At 35.3% G+C, this 12,202-nt stretch overlaps 2 protein-coding genes across 2 annotated transcripts; both read left to right on the top strand.

The window, feature by feature from the left end:
* The first annotated feature begins 505 nt into the window (after positions 1 to 505).
* Positions 506 to 9,916, top strand: LOC134376239 (tripartite motif-containing protein 77-like). Its single transcript, XM_063094859.1, has 7 exons — positions 506 to 627; positions 3,326 to 3,503; positions 4,181 to 4,276; positions 6,515 to 6,745; positions 7,283 to 7,305; positions 8,155 to 8,252; positions 9,423 to 9,916. The coding sequence occupies exons 1-7, from the start codon at positions 506 to 508 to the stop codon at positions 9,914 to 9,916; spliced, it is 1,242 nt and encodes a 413-aa protein (XP_062950929.1).
* On the top strand, positions 3,123 to 9,916 carry LOC134374987 (E3 ubiquitin-protein ligase TRIM48-like). The gene is made up of 5 exons (XM_063093135.1): positions 3,123 to 3,503; positions 4,181 to 4,276; positions 7,283 to 7,305; positions 8,155 to 8,252; positions 9,423 to 9,916. The coding sequence occupies exons 1-5, from the start codon at positions 3,123 to 3,125 to the stop codon at positions 9,914 to 9,916; spliced, it is 1,092 nt and encodes a 363-aa protein (XP_062949205.1).
* Positions 9,917 to 12,202: the final 2,286 nt, after the last annotated feature.

Genomic DNA, 12,202 nt, shown 5'->3' on the forward strand with positions numbered 1-12,202 from the left:
CTTAAGAAAACATATTCAGTCTCATCAGAAATGTAAAACAGCAAATTTAAGCTATCGGATACTATTTATAAACTATGAGATTGCAGAGATTAAGAAATGTTTATTCTCATTGATGTTTGATGCAACACTTCCCTTTATACAAGCATTCAATTGTCAATTGTCACGAGTTTTCTGAAGCAACACTAAGGAAAGAATGGATGTAGGTTCACACAGATAATATTCCTAAATACTGGGAATAGTAATGGGGTCTGGCACTTGGGATTAGAATGTAATTTCTGGAAAACAGACAATAAACCCTTATTTTGAATATTTATTTATTTTTTAAATAACTATAATTTACATAGACTAGTTTATGGGATAGTTTCCTACTAGAGATTGGATGTGGGGATTTGACTGAGTAGATTAAGGGTTTCGATTCAATCATTGGTATTAGGGTGTGTCCTATAATCCACTCATGTACATCTACACCTTTCAAAATGTTTGGAAACTTAAACAGTTTGAGAAAATGGGTGTGATCTTGGAGACTATAAAACACTATGAAAAGGACCAAGTCCATTCTTCTCCAGAACTACCGTGTTTGAAGTTGGCAGTACGATGGAGACTTCTGAAGTTCACTGCAAGCACTAGGTGAGTATCTGACCTGAATTTAACAGAACAGCAATGGAAAACCCATTAACGGTACCCACAGTTAAGTACACAATTTACACAAAAGCAATTTCTGCAATTTTTTAAGCAGCATTTTATTTTAATTAATTAATTAATTAATTAATTAATTAATTAATTTTGGGGTAGACTGGTGCAGGGATCCCAATCCTTGGCCTTGGTGTTATAACACTCTAACCGAGTGAGCTCACCAGCCAGCCCCGCTTTTTTTTTTTCAAGTAGAAACTTCTGTCTCTATCAGTCTTTTTGTGTGTCTGCTTAGATTATTCCCACATAAAGTTCTTAGTTAAAAATTTCCCCATTACTTTAAACTTACTACATTACATATATGTAGGTTCTTTTTTCTACCTATTTTATAAACTAATATATTTTATTTTTGCTTCATTAATTTTTGTATAATTTTATTAATCATGTATAATAGGAGAGTTTAGAAGATGATTGCCACAATGGAGCTTGTAATGATTTAGTTGTGCAATAAACATGATAATCATATTTTTTTGCTATTAGTATACATTCATGACTATCAAATTATCTGTATTATGCTGTTTATACATATATATGTATATGTATATGTTTGTATTTCTGTATACAATGCTGGTATACTTAATGTTTGAATTTCCCAAAAGATACTCATTGTTAGGTTGAGTGTTTAAAATGATATCTTTTAGTTTCGAGTTTTCAGACTTTAACCTTTTTCTTTTTTGAGTTTTTTTTTTTGTGTGGATGGACAGTACAGGGATCAAACCTTGGTCCTTGGAATTATCAGCACCATGCTCTAACCAACTGAAGTAACCGGACAGCCCCAGACTTGGATTTTCAAGTCTTAAAGTTTCAAACTTTCAAGCTAATTTCAGACTTGGATTTTGGGAATCAGAGAAAACTACAAAAAACTAATACTCTTAAATATGAGAAAAATATAAACAAGAAAGTATGAACAAATAATATTTAATGTGTGATTTTAGACAAGTAACTTATTTACACTGCATCAGGTTTCCTTATTATAAAGTCTTGGTGAGAATAGAAAATAAGTTAATAGTATTGTTGTTAGGATTAAAATAGGTAGCCCAATTAAAAAGGATTAATCCAATGCCTAGAATTAGTAAACAAAAATTATCTTCTACTATCATCATTTGAAACTTGTTATCAATCTATAAGTGTTTGCTTATATAACGAATTATTGTTCAGTAACTTATCCAACTTACAGAAGACTATTCTCAAATTTTTCCCAGTCCCTCAGGCTGTCTCTCCATTTCAAGCATGTTCTAATTAAATGAATTGATGTCCCATATTACTAAAAATTTTGTGGTTCCAAGAAGTCAGTATAATTCCCTCTCACAAACTTTCATTTGTAAATATACCTGTAGGTATCACCAGTTTAATGCTATCTATTTTTTAAATAGGTGTTTTAAAGCTGGATTATAGTTATTAAATAGAGCAATTGTTACCTTATGTTTACTTGGGATCAAACAGTAAGTTTTCAGCTCTGGAAATATTCAACCCCATCTGCTCAAGTTCTTATAAACTAGAGGATTTGACAATAAGCATATAATTAAAACAAAACATTTAGTTAACAATTATAGTAACAGAAAGTATATGTTTCTTTATTTAAATAAGTAAGTTTAATATATTATGTGATGGTGTTGAAAGTGAGCATCTTTTTAGCGAATAATCGTTAGAGTGATACTTTTCGCCCAAAAGCTTTCATATCCATTGATGATTCTTGCCTGAATATCTTAATTAATTATTGTGGCTGTAAAATGAGCTTCTATTTCCATAATTCCTCTTACACTTATTGATTGTCAGACCCAAGGTTTGTTTTTTACTATCTCAAAGTCATTGTCAAAGACTCGGGTCTTCCATTTCTCTGTGACCCTCAAAGTACCTGCTTTTGTCTCTAAGCTATGGCACATTGTGTTCACAAAATAACTGCAGTTGTGTCTTCTTTATGTTTTTTTGCAGAAGTAAGGAAACCTTTCATGGAATTCCAATAGTCTCACTTGAATGCCTGATTGAATAGAATAGGGTCAAATGCCAATTATAAGGAATCACTAAAAATGCGACAATTATGATTCTTTTATGTGAAATATTACCCACTTTCTGTGGCTGGGATTGGATCTGAACTACTGATTTCAATGTCCATTTATAGAGATGGCATTAATAAACAAAATTGAAATTGTTCAGAAAGTTGAAACAAAGGTGGGAAGGGCCATAGCTGACAAATCAACATGCCAGGAGAAGACCAAGAAAACTCTCTTTTTCAGCATTCTTTTGTCATAGGCAATGCATGACATGTCCTGCTATATAAACTAGTACATTTGTAAGAACAGGAATAAAAGAATTCTCTTGCCCAGTCATATTGTTTTGGATTTTGAAATTGGCTTCTTTAAAGGTCCACAACAAATAATTTCCCTTTCTTTATCTTTCTCTCCCCAGAAACATGGATTCCAATACCTTCCAGAATGAATTCATTTGTTTCCGTTTGCATGAATTACTTTATAGACCCGGTCACCATAGGCTGTGGGCACAGCTTTTGTAGGCCTTGTCTCTGTATCTGCTGGGAGGAAGCCCCACATCCTCCTAGCTGCCCTGTGTGCAGGACAACATCACATGAAATAATCTTGAAAACCAACATCGTGTTGAAGACACGGGTGTTTCTTGCCAGACGGGCAAGACCCTACCAATTACCCAGCTCTGCAGAAGAGATCTGTGGGATACACAGAAAAACTAAGAACTTCTTCTGTGAAGTTTTCAAGGACGTGCTCTGTTCGCTGTGCTGTAAGTCCAAGGAGCACGTGGGTCACCGACACTGTTGCATTGATTGGACTGCTGAGGAATACAGGGTAAGCAATGACTGTGACAGAAATTTGAATCTGGGAGATAGATCTACTGTCTGCCAGATTATGAAAGAGAAAGTAAAGAAAATTCTGATTCTTTCATGTCACCTGTAAAGTACATATTTGCTGAGCACTGTGTGTCAGGCACTAGGATAAATTATTTAAGGCAGAATCTTCTCAATGTCATAGATCTTATATTTTTACAGTTATGAATACTACACCTTGTTTTGATGAAGGTATTGTTAATCATGGTGGGAATTGTGATAATTCAGTGTAAGACCAATCTGGACAAATCTGTTAATTTCGTTGACAGTCATTGGCCCTGTGACCGTAATTGCAAAATGTGTAATCTTATAAAGTCTGTTTAGAAACACTGTCTTACAGCTAGAATATGAATTAATATCTCTACAATTTAATTCTAAGACAAGATTCACTTATTAAAATTGGGGTGGAAACAAAAGATTTGAGGATCAGTTTTCTCAATAGTGAAACATCCTTTCAAATTATAGGATCTTTATTTTATGGTTATAAAAGTCCAAATTGTACAATTAGTTTTCATAATGAAAAAGCACTGTCCTCTTTAGCGCCTGTTTATCTCACATTCTCTGCCCCTCTCTATTTGTCAGCATCTAAAATCTTTAATATAGGTTTCCCTTTTGCTTACATTCATGGTTCTTTTTCAGCAAAAGCTCCTGAAACAGATGAGGTCTGTGTGGGAAAAGACACAAGAAAATCAGAGAAACCTAAACCGAGAAACCAGCATAATTCAAACATGGATGGTAAGTACAAGACTTTGCTTCCTTTAGCACCAGGTTGGGACACATGGTGATTATGCAATGAGAATTTGAACTAAACTTATACTGTCTGTGGGCTCCTATGAGCAGGCTGAGCAAGAGGAAAAAGATTCCATCTGTCTGTACACAGAAAAATAAGACCTTTTATTAGTATTTCTTACTAAAATCAAAATATCCAGCTAAAAGATTTTATTTCCTGGATAAGACCATAAGGCATCCACAGGTATAGGAAAATACACCAAACCCGTGGAGGAAAACAATTCATGTATGGAATAAACACAGGGTTCTATAGAAGTTGAGCCATCTCAATTTTCAGGAAAGATTTTTCAGATAAATTAAAAATCACTTGATGCTGAAAAATAATTGCGTTGGAAATTCATGGGCATATCAGGCAGGTAAATCTGTTGGAGGTAAAGGCTAGAAGTTCAGAGAAACCAGGAGACTGCCGGGAATTCCACATAGTTGGTATCAGACAAATTATATATTCTGAGAGAGGGAAACAGTGCTAACAGATGAAAATGTCACAAAGGCAGCACAATCGGGGAATGTGAATGTTATCACATTGATTTAAAAATATAAATTGAACACCAAAGGTAGAAGAGGTGAACTAAAATTTATGCACTTTCTTTAGCTTACAGATAAATTTGATTGGAAGACTAAAATAAAAACCAAGAAAATAGGTAGGATGTAGTTGTAGGTATCATTAAAAGAAAGACCAGGGATATGCTAATCAAAGATAAATGGAAGAAAAACATTCAAGATATATCTTGTTAATGATAGAGAAATATCAGAAAATACTGATTGCTTTATGTGGAATATTAAAAGGATACAATCATGAATGAGGCACACATTCTGTTTTGAAATTAGGGCATCCCTGATGCTGGCAATAAAGCTGGTTTGGGGTAGAACAAATAATAAATTTAGTTTGAAACACATTGTAAGTTCCTGTGAGATATGCAAGTGGAAATATGCAGTAGGCAATTGGATGAATGTGGTTGGAGCTTATGGGAACAATTTGTTCTGGACACAGATTTTCCTAACTGTCAGCATATTCTAGGTATTAGAATATATGGTAGTATAAAGTTAGAGTTTTTAGAAAAGAATAAACCTTTTAGGTGAAAATAAAATATGATGTGGAATCCCTGTGGTAATGGGTCAGGCTGGGGAAGAGGAACTGGCACAAACAAGTTGACAGAAGGAAAACAGGAGAGAGAGGATCTTTGAAGTCAAGAAGATTATGAATTTTATAAAAGGATTTTTATATAAGGAAGGATTAGTAATAGTAGTAATAAAAATATATGTATTTAGTAAAGGAAGTTTTTGGTGAGAGAATGTAGTTCAAAGTGTGTTCTTACTGTGATGAAGAATGTAGTTTCAGTTGGGTGTTGGGAATGGAAGAGACTTCATTGAGCTCATGAAGAGTTAGTTTCACAAATGAGCACAGCAAACATACTCATGCCGTCATGAAATATTCTTTGTTAGGGGCAAAAGTGATGGCACGAAAAACAAGTGAAGATCTTGGGTGAACGGTGGATTTTTTTTTTTTTAATGATGGGAATAAATAAGCCAACTCTAAAAACTTAAAGAAAATAAGAGAAAGAGAAAGCAAGAAAAAGTGAGAAAATGAGATGGAGGGAATTAATAATGGAAGGTGGTTACCCTCTAGGTCAGTGTCTCTAAGGACCGTGAGGAAGTCAGCTAATAAGCGTAGTGAGAAGCCTTGGACCAAAACAGACAAGCTGGGCTCATAGAGGCCTCTAGGTACACAGAGGTCGTGGTTAGCACGTAGTTGGTGGACCTGCTAAAAGTAAAAATTTTAGAAAGCCCTTATCTTATCCTATGAAGTGTTGTCTACTATTTTTTCCTGAGAATGAGGAGACAGTCTGTAGGTAAGACACTTGAGGGTAAAGGAGACAAGTAATAAGGAAGTTTTGATATATGATAATTATTAAATCACCCATTACTCTTTTGAATAAAATGTGAATATTTAAGAAAAATATACTTATTTCTGTGTTGGAGGCATAATTTTGACATCTGATGCAAATAAATAGAAAAGAGGGGAAATGAGAGAGAGAGAGAGAGAGAGAAAAAAGGAAGAAGTCCGCGAATTTCTTGTTCAATGATAATAATAAACTAGTAAATGTTAGAAGACAAAACAATACGTAAGAAGACATAAATGAGAACAGCCTACTACGTGTTCCGATTACTCCATTGTTTCTTCAGGATTACGTGAATCTATGGAGGAAGATGATTCGTGCTGAGTACTGGAAAGTGTGCCAAGTGCTCTATGGGGAAGAGCAACACTATTTAGAGAGAATGGAAAAGGAAAGAAAAGAGATTTTTCAACAACTCATGGAAAGTGAAGACTTTATGGCCCTAAAGGGGAAACTCCTAAGAGGAATGTATGAGGAACTGAAGGAAATGTGCCATAAACCAGACATGGAGCTGCTCCAGGTAAGGAGCAAGGAAAGGAGAGTCAAGGGGTGGCTTGAAAATAATGACCTCATCCAAGAGCAAAAACTCCCCCCCCCAAAACAAACAAAAAAACCCTTTTTTTTCCTAGAAAATAGGAATAACTACCCCAGGAGAAATTTTCTCCTAAAAATTCGCTCAGTTTCTTTCTTCCTTTTCTCTTTTCTTCCCTTCCTTCCTCCTTTCCTCCCTCCCTCCCCTTTTTTCCTTCTTTCTCTCCCTCTCTCCCTCCCTCCCCCCTCCTATTTATGAGTGAGAATATGCTGTATTTCTCTTTTTGTGCCTGGCCAGTTACTGAAAAAGTACAACAGGAAAGTTTCTTGGAAGGTATTTGTATTCATATTTGAACATATTTTGATATTTAGAAATTGGGGGATATCCAATATCCCTGCAATATATTTCCTGAATTGCCATGCCTTTGACACCAATTGCAATAATCATCCTTAAAAATCAAAGAAATGAAGTCTCCACTATGAATATTGTAATGAATACTAAGACTTTCTCTTTTTGTCTTTACAGCATTTTGGAACCATGTTGAAAAGGTAAGCTTGGCTCTACATTCAAGGTTTGAGAACTATAACAATGTTCAGTCTATTGATGCTGAAATGAAAACATAATTTATTTATTATAATGATATGACCTCTTTCATAGTATATTTTTTTCTTCCCTTCTGAAAAGGGATTTTTGTTATCTAGTGTAAGATGAACTTGGGCAGGGGTATTATTTGCAAGGGGTTATGTGGAAGTTCATGAAAAAATTACCCTTCCTGATTTTAATATTCAAAGTGTATAAAGAAATTGACATAATGGCCCAAGATGATTCCAGGACTTATGTGGGAAGGGTAAGTATTTCAGACAGGTGTATAGTGGAAGCAGGGTGTTAAGAATCAGAGGGAGGACACTCAGGGTTTTGGACTTGAATATGTGGCGGATGGCAGCCTCCAACTTCAAATGGAAAGGCTGTATGGTGCACTTAGGGCAGCTGGGTACAAGAAGCAGGATCCCTGCCTAAGCTAAGATCCTCAAGCCCTAGCTAGTGGTTATAGACACTGAGTTTTTCAGTGGTGACTGGTGTAGGTTAGAAACCAGTGTCATTGAACATCTTCCTTGAATGCAGGCCATTTTGCACAACCTTGTGATGAGGAGAGAGGAAATAGATACAGCTGTGCTTGTTGAAATTGTGAGCCAGGATCAAAGTGTTAGGAGGTGGGATTAGGTTGAATTTGATTTTCACAAAATAAATTGATGCATCCCCTGTTTTGTGAAATTACATTCATACCCCTGCATGTAATTTTGAAGATTTTGATGAAACATCTTCAGAGGAACATAGGAATAATCATTGTGATAAAAACTTTGGGCCAGGAAAGAATAACTGAGCCTTCTTCTTTGCAGGAGTGAGTCTGTGCAGCTTCACATGCCCCAGCCTGTGAACCCAGAGCTCAGTTCCTGGCCCATCACTGGACTGATAGACAGGCTCAACCAATTCCAAGGTAACAGGCAGATCTTTGGCAGGACACCTGTAAATCCCCCTTCATGGGTGTCCTCCTATGGGAAATGTTTCCTCACTGCACAATCTGTTTTTTGTTTTCCAAGAACTTTTATATCCAAATTTGCCATAATAGGGGACGAGCCCGTGGCGCACTTGGGAGAGTGCGGCGCTGGGAGCGCGGCGACGCTCCCGCCGCAGGTTCGGATCCTATATGCACCTGGTTCGGCCGGTGCACTCACTGGCTGGGTGCCGGTCACGAAAAAGACAAATTTGCCATAATAGGAAAATAAGTAGAAATAAATGAATAGAAACCTGTATAAAAGCCAAATATTATATAACACATGCACACATACATTGTGTAGACAATAGAAAAAGAGTTTTATGGGCTGAAGCGTGCTGAGATATAGTGTTAACTGTTCCTATGGAACACAAAAATTTTCATTTACATTCAGTTCAAGTTTTAGTTAAGTGTGGTGATTGTTGAATTATGAGATACTTAAAGAGTTTTAACTTCTGTTTTTCACATGTATTTATTGCACTGAACATTTTATTCACATAACATATATATACTTTATATAATAATCAATCTTATTAAAAGCGCAAAATGAATATTAATAAACAATAGGCACAAAGTATACTGTCAACTTCATTTCACTGGATTTATCTCTTTCTCAAAAGATCTAGTGGATAATTCTCACAATGAAATCATCCTAAAAAAGCATATGTAGAGTTTCTTCTAGTTTATTTTACCTGTGCATGCTTTAGTGATAAATAATCAAATCTGAGGCAAAGTGGTCACTCTTTAAAATAAGAATTATTATTATTATTATTACTAATTTTCTGAGGAGGGGGCAGGCTGCTTTTGTTACTGACATTTAATGATTAATAATTACACAATTTTAAATGTTCCAGGAAAAGTAACAAAGCTTGGCATTATCCCTGTTCTTCATATATTCTAAGAATATTTATGATTTTCTACCATTGGTCGAATTAAGGATTCGCTTGTTATAAATACTGACTAGTATGAACATCAGTAATTTCCACAGTTCTCTTGCTGTCCTGACCCATATTTCCACTGATAACCTAGCACATCTAGAAATTACGCAGAGCCCATGTTTACCAGGAAGTTATAACATTATTTTTTACCATGTCTGTTTTCTTCTTCCTGCAGTATATATTTCCTGGGAAGATGAAATAGCTGCTTGTCACATGCCCCTGTTTGAAGATCTGAGACATTTGCTCTCTACTCCTGCTCTTCTCGATGTTGTCCATAATCCAACAAGGTCAAAGTCTTTCCTCGCATGGGGAGCCCAGCCGTTCACTTCTGGCCGACATTACTGGGAGGTGGATGTGGGGGTGTGTGGGAACTGGATCATTGGATTTTGTAATGATTCCTGGACAAAGAGGAATGACATGATGGTTAACTCCGAGGGGATTTTTCTACTTTTCTGTGTCAAGGAGGAGACTTGTTGCCGTCTCTTCACCTCCTCCCCACTCCTGCCTCACTATGTGGAAAGGCCTCTCGGTCCCGTAGGGGTGTTCCTGGATTATGAATGTGGTACACTGAGCTTTGTTAATGAGGCCCATAGTTCCCTCATCTGCAGTCTCTTCTCCTGTTCCTTCTCTTCTCCTCTGCGAGCTTTCTTTTGCGCTGGAACCACATGATCAGAGACAGGTCTGAAACCTGACGACATGTATCTGGAATGCCAGCTCCTGAGAAAGCTGACTTGGTGCCTACTTGATGGTCTTCAGTGTCATCTACCCTTATAAAATGTATTGATTCTACTCCTTTTAGAAGTGTTTCAATTTTCTTAAAATAAAAATAATCTCAGAATACTGTGCAATATCTATGCTGTGTCTTTTCTTTTCACTTGATTTCTAAGCCAGTTAGGGTAAAAAACAACCCCCCCCCCAAAAAAAACCTGTATTTATCCAGTTTAATAGGTTAAATTGGTTAATGCAAGACAAAATTTCTTCCCACTAACCTGGAATTCTCTTTCCCCATTGCACATCTGTTTCTTGCCATTTCTTCAAGTGTAAGTTTTAACATCTCTTCTTCAGGGAATTCTTGCTTATGTTCCTGGACTAGATTAGTTCACTTGTTAAGTGGACTCAGAAAACTTTGTACTTTTCTTTGTAAAACTCACAATGTAATATTGGTCCTTTCTCTGCTGGTTTTATAAATTATAAGAAGAGAAGGATCATGTTAGCACTTCACACAGGTATATTTAAAGGAGTACAAAAAGGTTAAGATACACTTAATACTTGATAAATATTTGAATAAAATAATAGATGCATGAAATAATTAATAAAAATATATTACATGATGGTTTAAAGGCTACCAAATATAACCAAAAACAACAGGGAGAGTTGCTTATCAAATTCACAGGCTGATCAAAGTTCCTGTAACAGACACAGACTGTCAAAGGACTCAGAAATTAACAAAATGACAATGATACAGAAAACAAGACTGAAAATTTAGAATATTTCAGTAATTTCACTGATAACCCCTTATAGACACAGTTATCTTGGAACACTTACCAGAATAGACAATAAAACTCAAGTTTTGACTCAGAAAATATAGACTACTCAGGAGCCATATTCCATTTTAATAAGGTTCCAAATTTAGTTAGGTCTTAGAATTTTTCAATGTTAAAATATCCCTATAATTAGAAATATCTACGTTGTTCTCATATTGATAATATGTGTAAGTGTAACTCTGTATCCATGGGAGATTGGTTTCATGACCCCCTGCAGATACCAAAATTCAGGGACACTCAAGTTCCTTAAATAAAATGGCATACTATTTATATATAACTTATGCACATCCTCCCCTATTCTATATCAAATCTCATGCATAATGTTGAATTTTCTAGTATTTAATACAAACTAATCACTAGAGGATTGGCAGACAACAATAATACTCAGACTATTAAATATGTGGTTTTGAGTTTATTTAAAACAATGTTTATTCAATAAGAAGATTGCTCAGAGTAAAGTTTAAGAAAGTCTGAATACACCCATGCAAAGCAGGCCTGATCCACAGGTCTAATGACAGATATGTTGCATAATAAGCCATTTCAATGATAAGAGTGAGGCAAACATACAATTCTGTAGTAGTTTATATTTTAACAGCATTATACACTTCTAACCATCCTCATCTTATATATAATATCTCTGTGTATTAGAATAAAAAAGATTAAAACAATAAGGGAGAATGGCTAACATTTACAGTGGAGAGATAAATAAAGCCAATTAAACTGAACTCAAGTTTAAATTATGTTTTAGCCCCTTCCATCATTAGAATCATCTATGCCATAGGATATGTTCTTGAATATGAATTACTTTATGACTGCACCTTCATAAAAAGAATTAATTGTTAATATTCAAGAATAATTCATGAAAATTTGAGAATGCATTCAGAGAAACACCTAGGAATTATAAAAGGGACACTATTTGCAGGCAGTGGATAGCAGAATTTTAAGTGCACTACCTTTTTCAAGATCTTGAAACAATTATAAAAGAAAGGTATTACTCTTATTTTCATTTTAAGACAAAAAATAATAAGGCAAGAAGAGTTAAGAAATCAACTCAATTCAGAAGACTAGTTAGAAAATGAAGAAGGTGAGGTTTAGTCACACAGGAAGAATATGAAAAATATATTTATAACAAACTCTCTATAAAAAGAATATTCTCACGAACAAAAATACATACGAGAACACCTGTGTGAGGAACTCCGTGGATCCTCTCCTCAGTGAACAGACCTTTTAACTGGTGGAAATTATTAAAAAACAAAACAAAACACACCATCTAAAGTATCTGGAAATCATCATAAGGTTATATAGCAAATGAAGAAACATTTTTTCAAGAAACTGTAGTAAATCTCAAGGAGACAGTGAGAGTGTGTGACGTTTGATCCATAACCACCTCCCATCACCCACACTCCATATT

The sequence above is a fragment of the Cynocephalus volans genome, chromosome 4 (genome assembly GCF_027409185.1).
Source record: "Cynocephalus volans isolate mCynVol1 chromosome 4, mCynVol1.pri, whole genome shotgun sequence".
Taxonomy (NCBI): Eukaryota; Metazoa; Chordata; class Mammalia; order Dermoptera; family Cynocephalidae; genus Cynocephalus; species Cynocephalus volans.

Bases quoted from the DNA above. Each gene is read 5' to 3' on its own strand.
- LOC134376239 (XM_063094859.1), top strand. From the start codon at position 506: ATGGGTGTGATCTTGGAGACTATAAAACACTATGAAAAGGACCAAGTC. The intron at 4,277-6,514 runs GTAAGTACAAGA...TTGTTTCTTCAG, and splicing joins GCATAATTCAAACATGGATG to GATTACGTGAATCTATGGAG. The intron at 8,253-9,422 runs GTAACAGGCAGA...TTCTTCCTGCAG, and splicing joins CAGGCTCAACCAATTCCAAG to TATATATTTCCTGGGAAGAT.
- LOC134374987 (XM_063093135.1), top strand. From the start codon at position 3,123: ATGAATTCATTTGTTTCCGTTTGCATGAATTACTTTATAGACCCGGTC. The intron at 4,277-7,282 runs GTAAGTACAAGA...TTGTCTTTACAG, and splicing joins GCATAATTCAAACATGGATG to CATTTTGGAACCATGTTGAA. The intron at 7,306-8,154 runs GTAAGCTTGGCT...TCTTCTTTGCAG, and splicing joins TTTGGAACCATGTTGAAAAG to GAGTGAGTCTGTGCAGCTTC.